This window comes from Tachypleus tridentatus, chromosome 1, assembly GCF_004210375.1.
Source record: "Tachypleus tridentatus isolate NWPU-2018 chromosome 1, ASM421037v1, whole genome shotgun sequence".
Lineage (NCBI taxonomy): Eukaryota > Metazoa > Arthropoda > Merostomata > Xiphosura > Limulidae > Tachypleus > Tachypleus tridentatus.
The window spans coordinates 134,855,963-134,880,971 of record NC_134825.1 but is presented as its reverse complement, the minus strand read 5'-3'; the positions used below and the strand labels follow the sequence as shown (position 1 = coordinate 134,880,971).

The 25,009-nt window shown below is 33.9% G+C and overlaps 1 protein-coding gene across 5 annotated transcripts in view; it reads right to left on the bottom strand.

Annotated features, from left to right (window-relative positions):
* Positions 1 to 2,520: 2,520 nt before the first annotated feature.
* Positions 2,521 to 25,009, bottom strand: part of LOC143224833 (uncharacterized) — a 146,749-nt gene continuing 124,260 nt past the window's right edge. For all 5 annotated transcript variants that reach the window (XM_076453191.1, XM_076453205.1, XM_076453214.1 and 2 more), the window contains 6 exons: positions 23,600 to 23,931; positions 13,725 to 13,899; positions 12,395 to 12,695; positions 11,022 to 11,283; positions 10,678 to 10,876; positions 2,521 to 3,080 (listed from right to left, as the gene is read on the bottom strand). In XM_076453191.1, the coding sequence (XP_076309306.1) occupies positions 2,763 to 3,080; positions 10,678 to 10,876; positions 11,022 to 11,283; positions 12,395 to 12,695; positions 13,725 to 13,899; positions 23,600 to 23,931 (1,587 nt within the window). In that variant the 3' untranslated portion in view covers positions 2,521 to 2,762. The remainder of the gene's footprint in view (positions 3,081 to 10,677; positions 10,877 to 11,021; positions 11,284 to 12,394; positions 12,696 to 13,724; positions 13,900 to 23,599; positions 23,932 to 25,009) is intronic.

The window sequence follows — 25,009 nt, the reverse complement described above, 5'->3', positions numbered from 1 at the left end:
AAATGGATATTTAGGTATTAATAAAATTGACAAAATACAAGTGTTTCTTGATTTTGCAATGTGTTTTCAAACCAAAATGTTTTGTTTACAATGCACATGAATGGTATTTGAAAACTACATTAATCTTTAGAAATATGGTGAACATATTCCTTTACATATTTGGTATTGCACATTGTTGATACTTTATACGAAATGTCTTGCAATGTAGGAATAATTTTGATATGCTCATCTCTTCTGCCAACTACTCCATTAATTGAATTTACTTATCCTGTGCTGGTATCCAAATTTAGACATGTGGTCATCATATGCCAAGGCTGGCTAAACCATGGCTTCAGAGCCCCATGGGCCTCTTTGACATGCAGAAACATGTTAGCTGAGCTCTTTTTTGCATCACATTTAATATAAAAGGTGAATAAAAAAAATTTCAAGCTTTATAATTATTTACCAGTTATAAACAGAGTCCACTGGATTAAAACGTGGATTTAATGTTCGTGGTGAGTAAATATATCAAAGAATTTAAATCCTAATTTTAATGCTATATTTGAGTCAGGGATTAAAAACATTTCAGATCAGTAACAGAGGAATTGTGCTGGAGAATTAGTAATCGTACAAGTTGGTGCTTACAATGTGATCACCTGATTGTGGCATGTGTAGCTGTGTTGCAAGCACTAAAATTAGTGGTGTGTTAGTGTGGTACTGGATGCTGTCGAGTTTGGTTGTGTTGCACGTATTGAAGCTTATCATTTCTTTTCACTTTAATATTTTAGAAACTTTTGTGAAGAAAGATGGTGTTAAATTGTAAGAAGCAAAAGTATGAAAATGAAAACAAAAATTTTAAGCCAGAGTGGGAGGAAGATTTGGCATTCACTATTAAAGGAGATAAACCTTTGTGTCTTATTTCCAATGTGTTACTCAGTCATTACAAAGCCAGTAATTTGAAATGCCACTAGGAAACAAATCACAAAAACTTTTCATCTGGTTATGCCCCTAAATCAAATTACAGAAAAACAAATTAACTCTGTTAAAATTATCACTAAATAGCCAGCAGACACTGTTGACAATATTCAGTGAGGAAGTTGATACGACTGAAGTTAGTTTTGTTATATTTTGGAATATTGCTCATGCTAAATGCCCATATTCTGATGGTGAATTTGTTAAAAAGAACACAGCTGAAATTGTTCCAATGTTAAATCCAAATAACATAAAACTTCATTGACTAATAGCACAAACACCTGCTTCACGCCACATTACAGATAGACATATCTTGTAGGCAAAATGCGAAATGGTTTAAAGAATTTCCTTGCATTCAGCTTAGACCTTGAAAAATCTACAGACGTACAAGACAACCCAAAACTGGCAGTATTTGTTTGTTATGTTAACTCTGATGTAACTGTGAAAAAAGAAATGATGGACATAGTGATACCAAAAGTAAAATTAATGGTGTTGACATTAAAAATGCACTTGACAGAGCCTCAACAAATGCTGATGTTCCACTGGATAAACTTGTCAGTGTTGCAACAGATGGACCACCTGCAATGGTGGGGAAAAATGCATGATTAATTGCACTTATGAAAAGTGATCCCTGCTTTCCAGAGTTTCTTCCTGTTTATTGCATTATTCATCGTAAATACCTGGCAGCCAGATACTTCAAGTGTGAAAATGTTATGAAATTTGTTCCTGAAGTTATCAATTTCATATGCTTAAATGGGAAGACCCATTGACAGTTCAAAAACTGTATTGAAGAACGGGAGCTTGAAGATAATCCCAGCAATGTCTCTTTCTACTGCATTGTGAGGTGGCTGTCAATCAGAAATGTCTAAGTTTGTGGAACTGTTGTAGCCTATTATTACTTTCCTTGAAGAAAAGAGATGATTCTATCCTCAATTGGGAAATGATGAATGGATGCAAGATCTATTGTTCCATCTACAAACTCTCAACATGGGAAGGATAAGATTGTTTCTGACCTTACTCAGACAATTTTCATCTTTCAGAGTAAAATAAGACTTTTTCAAAGAGACATACCGTCAAGAAACTTCAGTTACTTTCCCAATCTCAAAAGGAGAATAAATACATTCCCTGATATTGAAATAAAAGACCACAAACTGGAAGAATACAAAGATAAATTACAAGGACTACTTGATAATTTCCTAGACAGGTTTGAGGACTTGCAGAAGCTGAAGCCCTGCTATGTCTTTCTTGTAATTCCATTCATGGTTAATGTGATCAATGATGGTTGTCCATTCTCGAACCTCTTTACAGAACCTGGTTACAGAATCATCTGCTGTGCAAATGGAACTAATAGAACTACAGGCAGATCTGGGTCTAAAAATGATCCATAAATCCCATTCTGCAATTGAGTTCTGGAAGCACGTTCCATCAAAGCACTGGATCAGTGATCCAGTGCACCAACAGGGCAAGGGGGTAAGAAGGTTGTGATGTCACAAACCATGGTCTCTGACCCTCAGCAATGATGAAGGAAGCAGATAAGAAAAGGAAGCCATTAACTCATAAAATAAAACATTTTTTCTTTCAATATTTCATTATTTATTCCTTTTTTCAGTTTTATACAATAATTTGTTATTGGAACATTTTGGTGGAAAAAAATAAAACACCAATTAATTGTGCATTTCTGACAAAGTTTAGAAAATAATTACTTTACATTTAAAAACAAACTGATAAATACTTAAATTGACAACATAGTAGAACCCAAAAATAACATTTTCAATCACACAACACTGTTAATCATTAAATGCAAGTGTAAATTAATAATTACACAATGACTTTTCCTTAGCCTTAGAAGTAACCATGAAAGCTATCAGATTGCAATTTGTAACATTAAAATAAAGACACTCATGACTGAAAGTTACACCACCTGAGAAGAAGGTAAGATCAATGTAAGCATTACTAGGTGTTTCCACACTTTCTTTTGGATGTCTATTAGAAACTGCAAGTCCATCCTTTTTGACACCCACAACACCAGAATGCCACAGAGATGAATATGGAAAGAAACTGTAGAGAGTAATATCATTGTTGTTTAAGAAATCCATAACTCTTCTGGGTGGAGTGAAAAAAGGAGACTTCTAAATACATAAGAGAAGATGGAATTGAGAAATACTTATCAGCAAATATTGACCAATAATTATAATAAAATGTTTTTTGAAACTTGGTTATTATGTTAAGTATGTATAATAAACCAGTAGTACATATAAAATTCACTGATTCTAGCAATGTAAATAAAATTAACACTTTAAATATGCAATAAACAATGTAAATATGTATGAAACCATGGTAAAATGTATCAAAAGCTATTTAATTAATTCCAAAGCAGCTACAAAAAACAGAAGACAAACGCTTCAAACACAATATAATTATTTATAATTTCATTAGAAAAATCAAATGTAGTAGACTGGCATCAGAATTAACAGTTGTACTTGCATATATCAGAGAAGATAAACAGGTCACAACTTGAAATCTGATCAAACTAGTATTTTTTATTCTTTCTCACATTCTATCAAAAAATATTCTTTAAAGCTACAGTGTTTTCAATAATGGTTTAATTGTACCAAATGTTAACTCACATTTTACAAGAATGATGCTCAACATCTCATTCTACCCTAAGTATGTCTTTCATTGCTTATTATGCTCAAATTTATGGCAATTATGCAGTATTGTGAAATACCACAATTTACACTTTGATAAAGATTTTTAATTCATAATAGTTAAATTTCAACATTTTTTTTCTCATGATAGGTTCACTAGTGTACTTGTAGTAGCTTTCCATGCCTTTCGTCTGCTTAAATATGGTCTTTAAAGCTGATACCCATGTACAATACAACAGCTTATAGAAAGCCACTAGAACTGCACTAGTGAACCTAACAAGTAGATGTGGTTGCATGGGCTTGCAATGATTGTAGTTTATTTTATCATCTTTCTCATGAGAAAAAACAAGAAACAGTTGTTGAAATTTAGCTATTATGAGTAAAAAAATCCTTGTTACTTAATTTGTGAAAATATTAAGAAAGTTAACATTTTGTCTATTAGAAACACATTGTTAGATTAGCATTCACCTCCTCACACAGAAAAGCTATCTTTATGTGTCTGCCTAGTTTTAATGCAAACTGTGCTGGTGCATGACAATGTCATTATGCAGCAAAAGCCCTCAGCTAACATGAGAGTGACAATCTTTTTGTGCAGTAACTTCCCCTATGCACTTGGAATCATGATATTTTCATTCTTTGACCAAGTAAAACAAGACATTTACACTGAAAGTGGGTTAGTTGGGTGTGAAGTGAGTATCCATCAGAAATGTGTTTTCAGACTACAAAAATGTTCAGTCCTGAGATAAGTCAACTCTACACATAGAAAAGCTAGAATTCCACAATGAACTGGAGGAACTTCTGTAAAATTGTAATTAGATGAGCTCCTTTCAGAAAGCTCAAGGAATATGGCACCTGATGGGAGGGGTAACATAAGAGAACACCCACATAAACTGCATTTAGTTTTAACCAGGATATACTCTTTGCTTGGAGGGAAGAGGCAAATGAATCCCATGTGTCCATAGGATGAGCAGAAATAAGAACATTACCATTCAAAGCATTTGTACACAAGCAGTCGGCAAATCAATGTGTATAGTATGGTTGGAGCGTTTTCATATTGAATCTTGGGTGCTCATCTCAACTACTGAACAGCTTCTGACTACAGAATGAAGGCACAATAAATATGTCATGTTTTAAGGAGTGACTCACACTACAAAGACAGTGTCACCACTGCCCACTTCTCACCACTGTTCCAAGTCCAACCAATTTGTATTCTTTCATGCTCCATTAGAAGAAAAAAAAGTATAATTTGCATCAGAGAGACCTGTAAAAGTTCCTGTATCCCCTTTTAATGGAGATAGTACAATGTGTGACTGAAAAACAATATTTTTAAAAGTCAGTAAGCGTAAGTCAGGCAGAACACTTTCCTGTTGCTGGCTTTTTCTATTATAGTTTATGGAATAGATACAGTCTGAATTGTATTTGTTCCAGACAACTATTATACTTCTTCAAAATATGGTATACACTGTTAGGAATAAGTTTGTTACAAGTCTCAGTCTAGCACTGATTAACAATCTAACCCTAATATAATCATTTTGCCTTACAACAACTAAATTGCTCATGTGGATCAGCATCCAAGAGCTGAAATGATAGATGGCAACCACTTACATCAAGCTACAAGTGCTGCTAAATGAAATCAATGTGAATTTTGCAAGTTTGCCACATATATAGAGCTTTCTCTGCATATGTTATGGAAAGTCGAAACAATGGAGCAACATCTTAGAGATTCAACTGTTACCAAGCCTTTTGTAAGCATATTTTGAAAATATTTAGTACTAACTCATATCTCTGCAAAAATTGTATGTGGCATTACTGTAAATTTTTGGTTAATCACAATATCCATATCCAGATATTTTGCACAGATTTTGCAAGTTATTTGTTTCATTCTAGAGAATGATCTACTTCTACATAAAATCAATAACTAAATGAAATATCAGACTTTTTTTGCAAAGTAATATTAAATGTTTTCTTAGGTTGTGTTCTTAGGCTCAACTGGAGCAAACTTGCTGAAGAAAACTAAGAGGGATTTTAAATATACTCATGACAAATGATTTGGCAAAGCAGTTCAAATAGTTTGGGCATGAATAGAAGGGTTTTTTTTTTTTTTTAACATAGTAGTATTAAACTGGGTACTGTGAAATAAGTTTTGCATAGTGTACTAAAATGCTGCAACTGTTTGAGAAATTATGTAAAAAGGGTCTCACAATATGAGATTCAAATACGTATGTAAACCTCATGTGGTAACACCCTCATAATTATAGCCATGTATAGCTCCAATCGTAAGCAATACAGAATGAATAGTTAATGATTTACATAAGCTATTGAGTTCATCATATAATATATATTATGTTCTTCAGGAGTTTGTATTTTTGGACTTTTCAGTGGAAAGGCACTGAATTAACATAAAGGGATCATTGTAAAAGTATTGAACATAAAACATCAGCAAAATACATTCCAGATTGTTGCATTCCAAATATGTTTTATTCTATTGTTTCAGAAACTAAAAAGAAGAATGTCATATGCTCAAGGACAACAGAAGAGGTGGTGGTGAGTTATACCAAGATTGGTTCAAGTATGCAGAGATCAGGGAGAGTGGAAGAAGGGCAAAGGTAGGCAGGCAAAGAAGAAAAATATGATTTTTTTCATTTTATTTGATTTGGTGTAACATACTCTGGGCACAAAAGAACAGATATTTGTTTATACATGTCTGTGAAACCTAGAATACATAAAATATTTTACAATATTCTATGGTAGGAATGCAGTGTAAAGTTGCATATGTTTAAGAGTTAAAGTAAATAAAAAATTCAGAACAATAAATTCCTTATTACCTGTATGAAGGTAAATAAATTTTGTGAGTGTAATGATAGAATATTTGATGAGTTTCATTACAGTACAGTTTTGCCAGAAATAATTTATTCCATTAACAAAAATATTTTTCTGGATAATTTTAGGTTATCAAATGTGATTAACACATGTGAAGAGTTGTTACTTAAAACTGCAAAAGTTTGAGAGGCACTTTTCTCTCTAAATGATTACAGTGTATTAAAAGAATTTTAGGTGAATGTAACTTATCAAATATCTGAATTAACCAAAAACTATCCCTGACGAGAATGGTTAAGTAAACAATGCTTAATATGTAAAGATAACCAATCTATACAGAACTGGCATAAGGAGCTTTTTTATAAATATTCTGAAAGCATATTATATAGATGTTTTAAGGAATTATATTTTAGTAAGTGGTTTCATTATATTCATTGCAATAAATTCCTCGTTACCTGTATCAAGATACACTATCTTTGATACATGTTGTGAGTGTAGTGATGAAAATATTGAAGTCCCTCACTGCAGTATCATGGGCATCTGCAGAAACTTTTCCGAGGGGCAAAGTCATGTGAAATTGTGAATTGAATAAACAAAATCATATTCTTATGCTGAACGAATAAAGAAAAAAATATGTTTATTATTATTTCATTTGAAAACTATTACAACTTGTGTATGTGATCCCATGTGCTAACTTAACCAGAATGTAAACTATGTAATGTCAGTAACCTCTGTAATGAATTCCACTTCGTACAGGTATTTCCATGTTTAAAACATACAAAACTATTAATTCTGAACTATTACTACTATAACCCAAGTGTTGTATAATGTTCCAAATTATTTAGTAGTAAAAGCTATAATTTATTATTACAGGATGAAAAATTTATAACAAAAATGTATTCAGATACTTGATATTAATCTTTCCTCCAAATATCAATACTAGTATTCTGTAGCAATATTTTACTATCATGTTTATTGTCATTATGATAATAAATGTAACTTTCACGTTTATTACTTACAGACTGTGTTCTCACAAAATACATATTTTGCATTAAAATTGACATTAAAGAAATGTTCCATGCATGCTGGTAACAGTATGGTCTGTTGAGGTCCGAGCTAATAAAGAAACTTGAAACATTTTTTTTATTCTTCTGTTTTTGTACTTGAGGCGGCAATTTTGAATATTATAAGCAAGTGAGAAGACTTTTTTTTGTTGTTGTTGTTGTTACTGATAGGATTAAATCAGTTTTCAGACATTTCTAGGTTTATATTACATAAATATTTTATAATCATTGTAATAGATTTACTGTTGTACATTTAGTTTAGTGCTTATGCTTATTCTGTATGCTTTCCTTTTTGCACATGATGTGTATTCTTGACTGCGTATTGTGCAAGTGCTGCCTGTTCTTAAAATTTGTAGAAGATTCTTGAGAATAAGAATCAATAATGTTTGTTTCACGAAAATATGCTAGAATATTGTTGAAACGTGGAGAGTCTTGCATGATTCAAATAAAAGCCGAGAGACAGTAATAATAGGGGATTATTACTGAACAGCTATGATCAGTGTGTCATAAATCTCTGAAGCTATAATTGTGATTAACATCTATTAATCAGAAGACCACAGAATTAGACCAGGAATACTTAGAAATTTTCAATATTACAAACTGTTCAACTTCACTGAATTACTTCAGACATTATTATTTCCATGAGGACATTAAATATCTTTGCCAGAAAAAGTCAGCTTGTAAGGATGTGAAGCCAAACAAGAAAAGAGCTAGCTAGCATTCACATCAAGTGACGTATACCCGTGTATTAACAATATAGTAGTTTGCTCATCAGGGACCTGGACTGCACATACAATATTCAGTTTTAGACTGGATATAAGAATCAATATTGTTTGTAAGTTTGACAAACTCTTGTATATAAACCATCATTTATAATAGCTATTAGTAACAACTATTAGTATAATTTTGTTTTTATATTCAATAATATTTGTGTAAAGATTAATATATGCAAATTTCCTTTTTGTTAGTAAATATCAAATTTAATACATATTAACATTTAATTAACTTCTAAGTTCAAACTTCTGGTTATTTGAAATATTAATACGTAACAAATCTGAGACTACTCCAAAATAAATTATTTGTAACACCATTCCATGAATACGAGAATCTTGTATGTTGATATCAGTGTTATAGTAATGTCTGTTATTAATCACGTTCCAACACTGTGCCAACCTTTCTGCCACAACTGATGCAACATTGGATAACCACAATAGGCTACTATTGAGCCAATAAGCAAACTGTGTGGTAGGCCAGTGAAGATGCCAATGTGTGATTGCCATCTGGGTAATAACAAGCAAGAAAGAAAGGCACGATAGACCACAATATTTGTGGATCATAAAATACAAAATTAGAAATAACAAAAGACACAGGTAAAAGTCAAGGAACATACCCGAGAACGAAATCCAAAAAGAGACTGGAAAAGGCAAGGTCATTGTTCATATTATAAAATACTATCTGAAGCACATGATGTTAAACTTGTTGCCCAGTAAATCATCTCTCAATGAGAAGTAAAGATTACAGTTGATTGGTTGGAATTAGAAGGTGAAATAAGCATGCCTTAATCTACAACATAATGAACAATGGCTGCAACTTTCCTGATAGAGCCTTTAAAAGCCATAGTATCAACAAGATCAGTCACAAAAAACTAACTATAAGATACCATTATATGAGAATTCATGATTAAAAATTAAAGCTCTTGAAACAGAAACAAGAATCAAAGTTATCTTACCAATGCAAATGTCAAAAATTGAATATGAAATTTTAAGCACATCTCTTCAATACAATGTCGAAGAAAAAAGTAAATTTATCACAAGAGCAAGTGCAAAATGGGAAGATTTATTGCCATAGAAGGTTAAGTCGCTCCTATTCATTAAGAGCTTTTGTTACATGATGATGTCATCATGTAACAGCACAGTTCATGTTAAAACATGTGAAATTAGGTGGAAGTTTCCAGTGTCATAAAAATCTTGTAGAAAAGAGGAAGATACTTGTTCCAATGTAAAGAGGCAAGTTATCTTTTAAAATACAAACTTTCACCATGACTCTTTCTTTGGAGGATGTAAGGGTGAGAGGTTGAACAGTTCCCTTTTATAGTCTTCACTTTTGTGGAGAGGGGTATACTCGTTTATGCAAGTTTTCTTCTTCTATGACCTTTTTTTTCCCAAAAAAATGTTGTGTTGCATAGCTCCACATCATTTATCATCCTTACTTGAAAAACTGACCTATTTAGTTATAATTTATGACTACACACACACACACTTCTGTATTAAAAAAACCAACAAAAAAACATCGTTTCAATACCTTCACTTACAATACATTACTTATTCCTTACCACTAACACTTAATTTATTTTAAAAAGTCATTTTAATAAGAACCATGGTTGTGTATGTTGTTAACAACCAGTTTCAGTGTACTATATTTTATACTACATATTTATGTACTGTTTGTCAGTTTATATGTAGTTTGCTGAGCTCTGAAACCCGTTTCAAAATGACCTGGTATGGATTACCAATCGTTTTTTTTTTTTTTTTTTTTATGGATACAATAACCATCTACGTAAGAATTTTAAAATTTTGCATCTGATAAATACAGTAATATATACTGTACATTAACTTACACACAAAACAATTCATCAATAACTTTACAAAAATAAAACAGTTTTCAAATTAACTTGCCTATTATACCTAATGATCATTTAAAACAGGCATTAACTGACACCAAAAGACAAATATTTGTCACTTAGCAGTAGAAGAATAAAAATCACTATGTTTGTCTGAAAAAAATTATTGGGAGATTATTATTTTTTTAATACCATTCAAAGCAAACTGAGCAGTACATAAAAACATGCTATTATTTGGTCATAATTTGCAACCATGGTTTTTCCCTTAACATTGGATTATTTTGCAATTCTACAGAAAAATACAATCTGCTATGTTTTTTTTCTTTTATTTGCACAATCAAGAGTAGAGTAAACCCCATGTTAAAACAAAACAAATTATTTATTCATATCCATCTATACTCACATAAACACTTTCAGCAAGTGCAGAATATTGGAAATGAGTGGTTTAAATAAGCAAACTAATTAAACCTCAGAGATACTCCTATGCACAATGAGCATTCAAGACAAAAAACTGTTTTAAAACAAAAATGGCAAATAACAAGCACATACAGACCATTATGTATTAGACCATATTTACCTTAGCCCCATTATCATCATCTGTAATAAACCAGATCATTTTCACTGTTTCTTTTTTAAAAGACACTGTTTCAACCAAATAATCCAAGGCTTCAATGGGTGCAACTTTAGGCCAGTTGTTTGTTTCTAATCTGAGTTGTAAGAAAGGTACATTGCTATGCCACAAGCTAACAAAGTCATGATGAGACATCCAATGTGAGCTGAAAAACAAAAATTTATTAAAAATTTACAAAAATGTCATTTTACCATTTTACAATAGGTTATTAATATGAATGATTCATCTAACATTTTACTCTTTGTTTTAATATCTTAAAAGCTTTGTAACAATAAATTCTGAACACAAACCCATTGTAGGAGTGCAGATGAGGCTGATGATAAACACCTTTTCCTCCAAACCCAACTAGTGCATACTTTATACTTTTAAATCCACTGGAAGTTAATGCATTTTTGGTGAGGTTTAACAAGTTTTCTAGGCCTTGCCTTGGCATATTATCACCAGAGCATGTAATGGAGGTGTGGCCATCAAGGATTATTACTAGCTGCACTTCTGAAACATCTCCACTAACAATAGCATCAGAATCTGAAGTTATTTCTTCATGGCATGTGCCTATAAAACCAACAATACAAAACATAACACTCTTCTCACCAACTTAATCAATGTGGGTTAATACACTCACAAAAACTTACACTGATGACAATTTCACTAGTCATTGAACATCTTAATATACTAAAAATAATTTAAAACAGTATTTCTAAACTAGTTAAATTCATGTATCAAGCAAACTTTTATTCTTTCTCCATGAGAGCAGTGCACAAGTTTTACTCTTCTTGTCAATTACAATTTGTTTTTTTCTGCATATTTTTAATCATTTAGTATAAAATACAAGAATATGGTTATAAAAGTGTCCAAATGCCTCTACATAAATAATCAAATGCAAGAAAGTAATTGAGTTATAGAAGAAGGCTGACCTACACTCAGGATATAAGTGTTTAACACTATTTTTCAAGAAATGTAAAAAAATAAAAAAATGCTTAAATTGTTATTAACAGTGCTTTCCTGCCAACCATAGCTAAAAAGTATAACTTTATGACTGGCAGCTGTTAACAATATAAAAAATTGTCATTACCTTCAGAATTAATTTAGCATTTTCACAAAACTAACTCTTCCATCAACAATAAACTTTTGAGCTTATTCAGTTCCAGAAGATAAACTAGTTAAGTTAACACAACCAATAATATATATAAAATTTGAACTAAAATTGGTTCATTTGTTAATTTAACAATGGTTTTTCACCAATTTGTTTGAATGTTTTTTGGTTGTTTTTTTTAATATAGTGAAGAGTTTGGATTTTAGAGTGTTACCCAAAACATTTTGCTAATGTAGGGACATCTTCCATTATTAGTTATCTTCCATAATATGATTTCCCACAGTTTGATGAACAAAGTAATTATAAAAAAATTATAATGCTAAAACTGTTGTTAGCAAACAATTAATTTTCCATAAAAATATCTTAAGCTATAAAGTTTTGACATAAATTTATGATACGACACCTGAGGTTGCCTATTTTTGTACTCTTAGTTTTAATAAATTTTACTGTTACATTTCAACAGTCCTGGAACATGCTGAATATTTTTAAGTTGTTAACTATGGTAACAATCAAAATCATCCTTGGCTGATTATGTAATCAGCATTACAAGTATTACTTAAACATGCTAACCTGATAAAGATTTATCATCACAGAATTGGACCAGTGTTTTGAACATGTTCTCCATCAAGGAGTTAGTTTGTTTCTCTTGGGAAGAACATTCCAACTCAACTGAATATTCATTACAGTCAACTTGTGCTTTCAATTTTTGAGTGTGGGATTTCCTGACTGGACAAGATTCCTCTTTATTCAAAGGCTGTTTCAGCCATATATTCATGGTGTTTCTATCCTTGACACAACAGTCATTACCAGACATTTCATAATTCCTTAGATGTTGAACTAAGTTTTTCAATCCAGAACTGTGGTTTCTTGGCTAAAGCAACAAAAACAAATGTACATAATCTACATAGTTAAAAATTATCATTATTATGTAACCTCATGAAATTAGATAACCAAGAATGTAAATAAAAACAATTATGAGTCTCAACATGCACAAGCTTCACATGTGTGTAAAGATGACTACCAAGGTTATATTTGTCCAACAAGAACTTGTTACTCCAATTCATTTGCTTAAACTTTTAGTCAGCTAAAAGTGTAATGATCTCCCTCATGTATATCAATAATATAAAAAAATATTAAAATCAATATCAGTAATAATATGGTTTTATACAACTTTAGCAATTAATAACCAAACCTAAATTTCTTGTGTCATAGGGTTTTACCAATCTTTGCAGAGAACTATTTTAGAACATTAATAAAGCTATAATACAATTTATATTTTCTTGCATAATAAGGCATAATCATTATAAGCCTTGAAAAAATCTTTAAATTGAGAAAGTTGTTTTGTTCCAAGGTGAACCTAAGTAATTGAAACATTCAACAAACGCCTCACATCTTTAACAACAGAATATTTCACAAACAGTTATGAAAATATAATTTACAAATGTAATGAACAATTTTCAGAACCTACTTTGAATACAAGAACTCCATTTCATACTACCGTAGGTGTTAATCTAAGGATTGTGATTAAAAATAAGAAAAACAAAAAAAGAAAGGACTTGGAAAAAAATTAGCATGTTATATAAATATTCTTCATGTGATTGCACTATTACAGGTATATTCATAACAAGACAGGTCAGTTAATCTTTCTTGAATTTCTAAATGTCCTATACATTTTAAACTGGGTCAAATAATGAGTTTAATCAAATGTGGGTTATAAAAATTACAAGTATTCTTCCTTCACGATTTTACTACTGGGGCAATATAGATATAAATCTCTATTTGTACTACCACACACAATTTAAAAAACGAAACAATAACAGTAGTTTAAAAGTGAAATATTTCAGATTTCTACAAAACATTCTAAACATTACTATTCAATAGCTATTTATATATAACTTACTAAGTAATTCTTCATAGTTTTGCACTGAATGTTCCCAAGGAGTCCAAAAACACCTGTATAACAATCTTCATCCACTGAAAAAGCACACATCAATCTATCACTGTGGCAACCAATGTTCAAGCCTTTCACCTTAAGGTGGATAAATTTGTCAAGCTTGGTTATTCTCAGAGGAGACCTACAATAATAAGTCATTCCTAACTTATTATTACTTAATTTATTTTAATGAATACAAAGGGTGATCAACATATTTTTGGCTGCAGCAGTATGTTACAAAAACTTTTAAAAATAGTTTCAAATTATATTTATTTAATGGGAAGAACAAATTTTTCAACCCATACACATTTATTATATGAGCTTTTCCATTGTGTAAAGATATGATCAGATAAGGTGGTGATTACAAATTAAGATGACCCAGTAAATCTTTAATGCAATTTGACATTAGTAAAGTATTATACTTAACCAGAAAAATCAATATCAATAGTAAAAAAAAAAAAAAAAAAAATGATTTTGTGAATCTCGATAATTATTCACCATTAACAAAGAACTATACCAATCAGAAGAAAAGTATTCCTGTTGTCAATAAATGATGTAGTGAATCTTTAACATTTTCTTAAGAAAACCATGACGTTTTAACAAATAAATGAATTTACATAGCTAACTGAACAGTAATTGAAATTGAAGAATTAACATGAAGTCAGTAATTTTTTTGTTTCAGAAGGTAACCGAGAGAAATTAGATAACAATATAAAGTAAAAATAATCATTCATAATGTAAGTGTTCATATAATGGAAAAAATGTTATCCATGTTAGAAAGTCATTTACAAAAACTAAAGCCATAAGTTCAAAAAAATATATTTTGAACGAGTACAAAGGAGGGGAAAAAAAAAAACGTACTAAGTGTGCTTACAAAATGATAAGAAGAAAAAATTTTGTACTAGAAGTAAAGATTCTCATTTCAGACAACAACATAAAAAGAGATAATAGCAAACAAATTACTGGAATTAAAACACAGCCTCACAAAAATACAGAAGCAAGAATAAGTTGAAAAAAACTATTGTCTGTTTGAATATATACATCTTTTATCACATTTCATATAATTAATCGTGTAAATATATAACTATTTAATATACACAACATTTCTCTACATATGATATGCTAAATGTTGCATATCATGCAAAAAGATTTTACATTCTTGTGTTAAAACTTAATGTTCATATTAAACTGTATTTACCAATTGAAGATTTTGTAACTGAACTTGATAGCTTAAAGTGAATAAATACAATGTTGTGTTATAACCCTGAATTTCATTTTTTCACTTTTTTACCATAACTAAAACATTACTTTTAAAATGTTTTATTAAACAAGTTGATAGTGTAAAGAAAATGTTCAGACAAAGAGTTATTTATAAACTTTTAGTAACTTGCAGCTTAAATTAGGCAACATAAATAAACCATGAAAATGCAAAATACAATGAATATTACTATTTAAAACAAAAAGTTACAAAAAGCTAATAAAACTTTAAATCCAGGTTTTATAAGACATTAATGGCAAAACAGATAAAATACTAACATAAAAGTTTGCTGAGACATTATAGTACATTTTCTCCTGAGAATATTTTTAAGTATGAATATCAGAGCAAATCAAGCAACCTATTTGACTTAAGTGTAGCAAAGATGCCATCTTTAAACACTTTCTATGCATGTTAGAGTTACATTCAAAATTTAATTAAACCACTTAATTATAAATAGATTTTAATATTATTATATAGTAAATTATAATTTCAAGTTTTATATTAAAGTATCATTCCTTTATTTCAAAATTAAACATCAAAAACAGCAATAAATGTGCAGTTTTTGCTGTCACATGATCTACTCTCAGCTATAATTCTCAAATTTCAATATTTGCTGTCACATAATAAATTTAGTATTAAAAAAAAAAAATTAACATTCAAGAGCAGTCACAGTGTTCCACACTCGTATGCCACAAGAAAAATGTGCCTTTGAGATTTATGTTATGGACTGTAAGTCACATACAATTATATTACAGAGTTTCTGTATTAAAGTATAGAAAATTGGGGCATGACTCTTCATCAGAAGCTCCTAAAGAGGGGGAGGTAATGATGAAAAACCACAGACAGAAGGTGAACCAGAGAAAGGATATGAGAGACAGAGGATAAGTAAGACAGAAAAACAGAGTGGAAAAATGTGTCCAAAGTATTAAAATTTGTGCCCCCACAGAGACAGAAGAGAATCAAACTGCTAAGAGTCAAAAAAGAAAATGCAGATTACGTGGGATTCGAGGTATACTGACTCTAAAATGTAACTGGGTCAGGAAACACATTAACATGAACCCCAATATCTGGTGAGGGGAGAAGAACAAGTTATTAAAAACAGCTGAGTTGGAATGAGATTAATCAACGATAAAAAACCTAGTTTATCAGCTCCAGGAAAAAGAGAAAAAGGCCTGGGCACATTCACTGGAGATGATTGATTGATTTAGTGTTTTATGGCACAAAGCAGCTAAACTATCTGCGCCAAATGTCCGGTAAAAAGGTAAAAATAAAGTAAATGTAGTAAACTACAGAACAGGAAATGAAGGTAAAACAAAACATCATTGAAAAAACAGAAAAAGCATAAAACCAATGTTGACATCTAGTCTACAATGTTAAGAGAGAAAGCAGAGTAAGAGAAGTTGTAAAGTACTTACTCTAGCAAAATGGTAATGATCGTAACCTGCCAGGAAGACTAACAATTAAGTTGGCCTTTCCAGACCTGGTTCTGGGTTATGTGTCATACCAGCCATTATCAAAATGTAAAATAATAGAAGTTTTAAAAGACATATAGCAAAATCGTATTAATGAGTAGCCAAATGTCCAGTAAAAAGGTAAAAGTAAAGTAAATGTAGTAAAATTTGTAAAAGTAAACAAAGGTAAAAACAAAACAGCAATTAAAACAGAAAATTGCATAAAACCGATGTTGACATCCAATCTATAAGGTTGTAAAGAACTTCTGTAGCAGAATGGTAATGATCATAACCCGCCAGGAAGACTAACAGGCAAGTACCAGAACCACCGTCAGTCACCTGAAGTTGGTCTTTCCAGTCCTGGTTCCGGGTTATGTGTCATTATGGCCAGTACCAAAGGGTAAAGTAATAACAGTTTAAAAGACATGCAGCAAAATTGGAATAATAACTTGCCAAGACGACTAACGGGTAGTTCAAATGGATAGTTCAAACAGCAGCGTTAGTCACCTGAAGTTGGCCTTTCCAGTCCTGGTGTCGAGTTATTTAATGTTCTGGCCATTTTTCAATGTCAAATTCAACTAGAGAAAATAAAACTGTGAAAAGGGAACCACAATTAAAAAGGTGTAATGAATAAATATCCAACACTTAAATGAGATTAAAAAAATTAATGGCCATTAAAAAATTAAAAACATTATCAAGGTGGACAGAGTCACCATCACCAATAACACTGTCCAATGTTACAGATAAATCCTGGGAAAAAACATGTTTAAAATAGTGTGCCGTCGTTGAGAATCGTAACGATGGCAAGAAAGTAAAATGTGGCTGATAGTGAATTGAGTTTTACACAAACTACACACTGGTGCATCAGTTCCAGATAAAAGAAAACTATGAGTTTAAAAACTGACCAATGCATAGTCTAGTTAGAACAACTTCCTCCTTCCAAACCTTACAGAAGCTAGATGGCCAAAGCCCAATATAGGGTTTTATTTGAAAAAGTTTGTTGTCACGTTGCTCACTCCAAGTGGACTGCCAGCTGGCACAGAGCCGAGCCTTGAATACAAGACCATAGTCCATGTATGGAATAGGCACAGTGGTGATAGTGCCAGTGCTTGCCGTGCTGCAAGCTCATTCCCGCAACTACCAACATGGCCTGGTATCCAGAAAAACTGGATAGAAGTAGCAGTTAATGAGAAATGGGCCAGTCAGTTTTGAATATCAGCGAGAACAGGGTGTGAGCCAACGAGTAGCAATTCCAGGGCCAGTATAGAACTAAGTGAGTCAGTATAAATAGCGCAGTTGGAGTACTGCTCAGCTTCAATATGATCCAGGGCAAGAGATATGACATACAGTTCAGCAGTGAACACGGAAGCTGTAGAGGGGAATCTGTGCACAACCACCGAACCGCAGCAAACCATAGCAGAGCCCCCTGAATTACCTGATTTGGAACCATCTGTATAAATGGGAACGGAATAATTGTTTGAAAGATGTTCATTAAATAAATGACGGTACTTCCAATCTGGAGTATCTGCCTTTTTCAGATGACTGAAAGAAAGGTCACATTTGGGGGCTGTAATAAGCCATGGTGGGATGGGCTGACCTGTAGAATCTGCAATGTTATCCAAGGACAGACCCAATTTATCCAATTGCACCTGGATACGAAGGCCAAATGGAGCAATGGTAGATCGTCTGTTCTGAAAAAGTACGGTCCACTGAGAAAGGAAAACACATCCCCAGGTGGGATGCTTTTGTAAGAAACGAAGTTTCGGAAGAATATAGTAAAGATAGTTGCAAACGGCAAAGGTGCAGAGAAGGTTCATGAGATTCAACGTATAAGCTTTGAACAGGAAAGGTGAGGAAAGCCCTAGTGCAGAGTCAAAGTACTTGGTGATGAATGGGGTCTAGCATCTTAAAGGCCGAAGGTCTGACAGAGCCATAGACCATTGATCCATAGTCGTGTTTTGATCGAATAAGAGCATGATATACCTTTAACATAGAACATCGATCTGCTCCCCAACTGGTAGTAGTGAGAACACCAAGGATGTTCAGTGCTCTTGTGCATTTGACCCATAGCTGCTTTAAGTATGGTATAAAGGTCAGCTTATGGTCAAAGATAAGCCCCAAGAACTTGGTCTTGGGGACCACTGGCAGCGAAACTTCACCGATATGAAGTTCAGGATGAGGGTGAATACCACGTTGGCAGCAAAGATGCATGCAAACGGTTTTAGAGAGAGAAAAATTAAAGCCATTTGCCACAGTCCACTTCAGTACACGATTGAGGGCAGTTTGTAGTTGCCGCTCAATATATCTCATATTCGACGACTGACATGAGATGTGAAAGTCGTCGACATACAGCCCATTTGCAATAGTGATGGGGAGTTGTTCAGTGATGGCATTTATCTTTATACTGAAAAGTGTGACACTCAAAACACAGCCCTGAGGGACTCCAAGTTCCTGTACAAAAGAAAGGGAAAGTGTTGAACCCACACGAACTTGGAATCTCCTGTCCATTAAAGAATATTTTAATAAACATGGGTAAATGGCCACGTAACCCATATGTATGGAGGTCTCGCAAAATGCCATACCTCCATGTTGTGTCATAAGCCTTCTCAATGTCAAAGAATATTGAAACTAGATGTCGGCGTTTCAGAAAGGATTCTCCGATTGATGTTTCAAGTCGAATTAGGTGGTCTGTGGTGAAATGCTGTTGTCGGGACCCACACTGGGTGGGCGAGAGGAGGTTGTTTGATTCGAGGAACCAAACAAGATGAGCATTAACCATCCTTTCTAAGGTCTTACAGAGACAGCTCGTCAAAGCAATTGGACAGTAGTTTGAAGGAATCTTGGGATCTTTCCCTGGCTTAGAGAAAGGTAAAATTATAGCCTGGTGCAAAGTATCAGGAAAAAAACATTCTTCTGCCATATCCAGTTCAAGACAATTAGAAGAACATCAATAGAAGCAGGAGATAGATGGTGCAGCATGTCATAGCGTACATCATCAGGTGCTGCCAGACCCATGAAGGGCCATTTTCAGTTCCACCAGTGTAAAGGGACAATTATAGTCAAAGAGACAGTCATTTTGAAAAGAAAGAGGTGAACACTCTGCCTGAGTCTTGATGGCCAAGAAGGTGGAGGAACAAACAGAAGTGCTAGAAACCCAGCAAAAGCTTTCACCAAGAATATCGACAATGCTCTGGACCTCAGCTACATCTTGGCCATCATAGAGTAAGATCGAGAGGGGGACAGAATTGTAGTGCCCACTGACCTTTCGAATCCTGTCCCATATGACCTTGGAACTGGTGGTAAAAGATATGCTAGTTGTGAACTTAATCCAAGATTAATCTTACCCACCTAGCACGTGCACGGGCCTGTTGGAAAGTGACGGGGTTCGAAAGTGTGTGATATCTACGAAAAGTATCCCAAACCCGGTTTTGAACCTTCCGTGCTAAGTGGCAAGCAGGATTCCACCACGGACGAGGATATCATGGAAAACATGTCGAAGTTTTAAGAATACACTGAGCAGCTGCTTGTATAATACAATCTGTTACCACCGCCACACAGTCGTCTATTGATGGCTGATTCACGATGGCAGGATCAAGAGCAGTGAAAGTAGACCAGTCTGCCTGATCCAGCTTCCACCGGGGCACGCGGCTAGGGTGACATTGACCACGGCCAGTCTCTCTCAAAAGTATAGGAAAATGATCACTGCCTAGTGGATTATTGCCAACCCTCCATGAAAAATGGGAAAATAATGAAGGGGAGCAAATTGAGAGCTCAATAGCAGTGAAGGACTGACTAGGTGCATGAAAATAAGTGGAAGAACCAGTATTCAAACGAGAAAGATTGTGATCAGAGGGCATACGCTCTACAGAGCGACCCCTCCCATCAATAACAGCACTTCCCCAGAGGGGATGAAGTCCATTCAAGTCCCCCAGGAGTCGAAAGGGAGACGGCAACTGTTCAACGAGAGCATCAAGATCTGATTGATCATATGTCTCTCCAGGGGACAGGTAGAGAGAACAAACAGTGATGGTATGACCCAAGGAAACACGAATGGCTACGGGCTCCAAGGGTGTGTTGAGTCACAAAGATAGGGTGGGCACATGCTGATCAACCAATAGTGTCACCCCTCCATGTATTCGTCCATCACACAGCCAGTCATTTCTGTACAGAGAAAACTGCCGAATGGTGACTGTATCAGCAGGTTTTAGAAATATTTCTTGTAAGGAAAGACATACAGGACGGTAGGAAGCTATCAGTGTTTTGATATCATTAAGATTAGAACGTAAACCTCGACAGTTCTTTTGTATCAAGGTGGCCATTTTTAATGATGGGTAGGCAAAGTGGCTGGAGAACCCTTCTATTTACGACCACGTCTTTTTTCCTTACTGTCCTTCTTTGGAGGAGGTCTATCAACCTCCATGGATCTTTCCCTGGGTCAATTGGGCAGGTCTTTGTTATTGGAAGGGGATTCCAGTGACTGAGGAGGCGAACGAATGATTGTTTTGCCTCTTGGGATGAGAGAAAAAGATGTATCAGAAGAAATGCCTGTATTTGAAACTGAAGGATGTGGATCTTCAGGTTTGTTAGAATGTATGGTAGGAACAGAGATGGGTGTGGAAGTCGATTCATCAACCTTTTTAACCATGGAGGTCAAAAGGCTTTTCATTTGTTTTGAAAACGATTCTCTTGGAGGCACAGAGATCTGTCTGCACTCCCACTGTAGTTGTGGAATGAAGTGCAGCAGCATATGTCCGAGATGGAGTGGCGGGCAGCAATTTAAGAGCCTCAGGATAACTAATGTTATGTGTCGTTTTCAAACGCTGCACCTCTTTTTCCTCCAACCATTTTGGGCAAGAACGAAAGTAGGAAGGGTGAGAACCATTGCAGTTGACACAATGTGGGTCCATGTCACATTCATAGGCATTGTGGTCCTTGCCACCACAACGAGCACGTGTCAGGGAACCACGACATAATGTCTGAGTGCCCGGAACCTCTGACATTGGAAACATCGGAGAGGGTTTGGAATGTATGGCCGTACCCTGCAAATTAGATAACCTGCCTTGATGGTGGCGAATGCACGTGATGATGTAAATGTCAAAACGAGGGTATTTGTTGGCATGTAACTCCATCTTTGCAAGTGAAGATGCGCCTCACTGCAGAAACTCCTTGAGTGAAGAGACCAGCAAGAATCTCTGACTCGGAGACATTCTTCAAATCCCTCTCAACAATAACTCCTTGTGATGAATTCAAGGTAGCATGAAGGGTAACCTCAAATGGTATATCCCCAATTGCCATTGAATTCAAGAGGAGTTCACTGTGGTGGGTTGTGGATGTTTCAACTAATATGTCTCCAGATCGAAGCTTCTTTACTGACTTTGGAGAGCCAGCAAGACCCTCTAGTCCCTTCTGAATAAAAAAGGGGAACAATTGCCCTGAAGGTTTTTCTGAAAGAGAATGTAATATAAGAAAATGAGGTATGTGTGTTACAGATGTTGAAGATTGCTGCTCAGAGTCTTCAAGACGTGGTCGCTTACCTATTGACTGTTTTTTCACTATATTATTTAAATTTTGGTATCCACTGACCCCACCCACCATGGAGCCCTATGAGGGTACGCACTACAATGTCATGCAAGGACAATGCAGCAACGCCAGGGTTTCGTGAGCACTATACCCAAAACACCAGCATCAGGCACATTGTCCACAACACCCGTTGAGAACTTCCAACACTGGTACTTGGTTGACTCTAGCCCCAGTGGACCAGCCAATTGAACCAAGGGGGGCCATCTAAAGGCTGCCTGTCTACAGGAATTCAAGGCCAAAGTGGTGTGTTAGGGTTGGACCCCTCAACCACCAGGATCCTCTCCTCCCCTTCACGGGTCACCACGCACGGCAAACACATGGGTGGATGTTTAGATCCCAGAGAAGGTAGCCAGACAGAACAGGACCTTCCCTGGGAGGTCCGCTCAACACGTACAGGAATCCACACCGAGGGGTCACTGGAGCTAAACATGATGATGTGGGAGGAAACAGGCTGTTGAAATCAGTTCTCTTGTTCAGGACTGAGACAAATCAGAAGTTCATATGAAGATAGCCAACTTCCAGTAAATCAAGGGCTGTAACATCATCCACCAATGACTGCATACCCAAAGCCACTAAAGATGAAGTAAGGTTAATTACAGAAGAGACAGCAGAGGTAGTAGTTTTATCAGGAAACTCGTAATTCATGGTACTTATAAGCATAAGTAGAAAAAAATCACAGGCAGAGCTCCAAATAAATAAACACTTGTGAAAACAAAACACCTATAATGTTAACATATATGAACTAAAACTATAGAAATGAAGTGTAGCAAATGTAAAGAAAAAACAACTAAGTTCATACAAACAAAACTAGGAACTGATTAAAAATTTTGTGAAGTAGCCAAGTTAAAAACACATCTTAACACCACAAGTATCAAATGAGGAGTGAGGTTGAGCAAAGAAGCATTCAGAGTATCAAGGCTAATGGCAAGTAAAATTTACACCTATAGAGGGCAGTGCAAGCAGAAAAGAGTTATGTGAAAACAGATAAGATAGTTTATTAGAAATGCAATATTATAGATAAAAAATTGTAATCTTGCTGCAGATAAATAGAATAAAAACCTATTCCATAACAAGTCAATCTAATAAATCTGATTCTTGTTGTAGTGACAAAAAACAATAACGCAAGCACAAGAAATAAATTTCTTACCATTTCCCCAAAAGATATGGGTATACTATTAACAGCAGCAGGATTGGAAGTTATCTGATATTCATAAAACATTTTTATCTAATACAGGAGTGAGTTTAAAATAACTGATTCACTAATAAACATTTTTAAATATAGCCTCTTACATAACTATGGGAATTGACACCCATCGTAAATTTTAAAGATAATGCTGTGCTTAAGAAGTAGCCACATTAGCATACTTCAAGTTTTCAAATCAATATAGTTTGTTTTCATAAAATAAAATTTAGCAACATGTCATATTAAACTTTGCAAAAAAGTAAAGATAAAGCAATAAATCATGCCTCCTTCACTATTAAGTTACAAAAGCTTAATCAATTCACAAGACTTTCTATAAAAACTCTTATAGTACCTGAATTTATGAACTTACTTCAAACCATATTCAACAGGAAAACTTAGCTGTTCAACACTTCCATTAACTAGGACATTTCCACCAAGTAAAAGTTCAACCATTCCTTCAGAAGTTACCACAAGAAGAGAGGAGTTGTTTAAGATCACAGAAAAGTCTCCTTCCCACAAGTCATGTGCTAAAAGATATGCACAGTTGTTTGGCCAGAAATGGGATAAGCTAAAACTCTCTCCATCAAAAGTTGATATGTGCTCTGTGCTACACAGTACAGCTATTTTCTTCTTGGTTGTTTGTCTCTCTCTAGTAGTGTTATTTTCAGGCTGACACATTGTAGGTAGTATGAAACATGTAGCCTAATAAGGTAATTTTAGAAAAGAACCAAGGATTTTAATAAAACACTTATTTTACTTTCACAAATTACTAAAAATAAAAGAAGAAAACACACTGATAGAATTACAATAAGCTAATACCATAGAAAACTGGCAAATGAGTTAATGGAACACTAGTGTCAGATTAAAACAATGAAATACTGTTTATGTTAAAAATATTATCAAAACCTACACAGCTCACTACATAGTACCTGTGCTTATTCTACTTTTGTACCGCGTATATGATCTGGGTAACATAACTACTCTTCTGTGCTGTAAATGTATCACATTAAATCATTTTAAATAGTTTTGTACCTCAAAACAAGTTAATAACAAATATAGTGCTCACTGGAGATTATTTATTAATATTAATCAATTATACAAATAATGTTGATATATGAATGTGTTCTGCTATATATTCTTAAAAGAAACATTTTTAAACATGATAGTTTTTGCTGCAGATCACATGAAGAAATTCTACTTAACATTGCAACATGAAAAGGCAATTTAGTAAGCTATATTCACATTTTCAAAGTTCATGTACAGTACTCCTGTAGCAATAGTCATGGTAACGTGTATATATACAGTAATTATTTAATAAAAGTAAGTTATGATGATATTGTAAACTACCTCAGAAAGATGTACTAACTGTGACAGCATGAAAAATTATTCAGTTACAAGCAACATTTGTTATTTTAAGGTAATTAATTATATTATTTAGTAATACCGGATGTCATAGCATTACACAAAGATACTCAACAAACATCAATAATCTAAACTATTTTAAGGATATTGCAACAATCTTTTGATGGTAAAATATTCCACAACAAGCACTAAGGAATAATGATGCCATGCAAATAAATAATTAGCAAAAATTAAAACAACAATCATGACAAGAACCATTACATCATTGACAATCAAGTGTGGCAACAGTTAAGTAGATAGAAGTAATAACTATACAAGATATAAAAATATGTACAAAACCCCTTATGCTTCCACCCTTAAAAAATTGATATTGTAGTTTTTGGAAACTCTCCCAAAACTGGCTCTAAAATGCTAATTT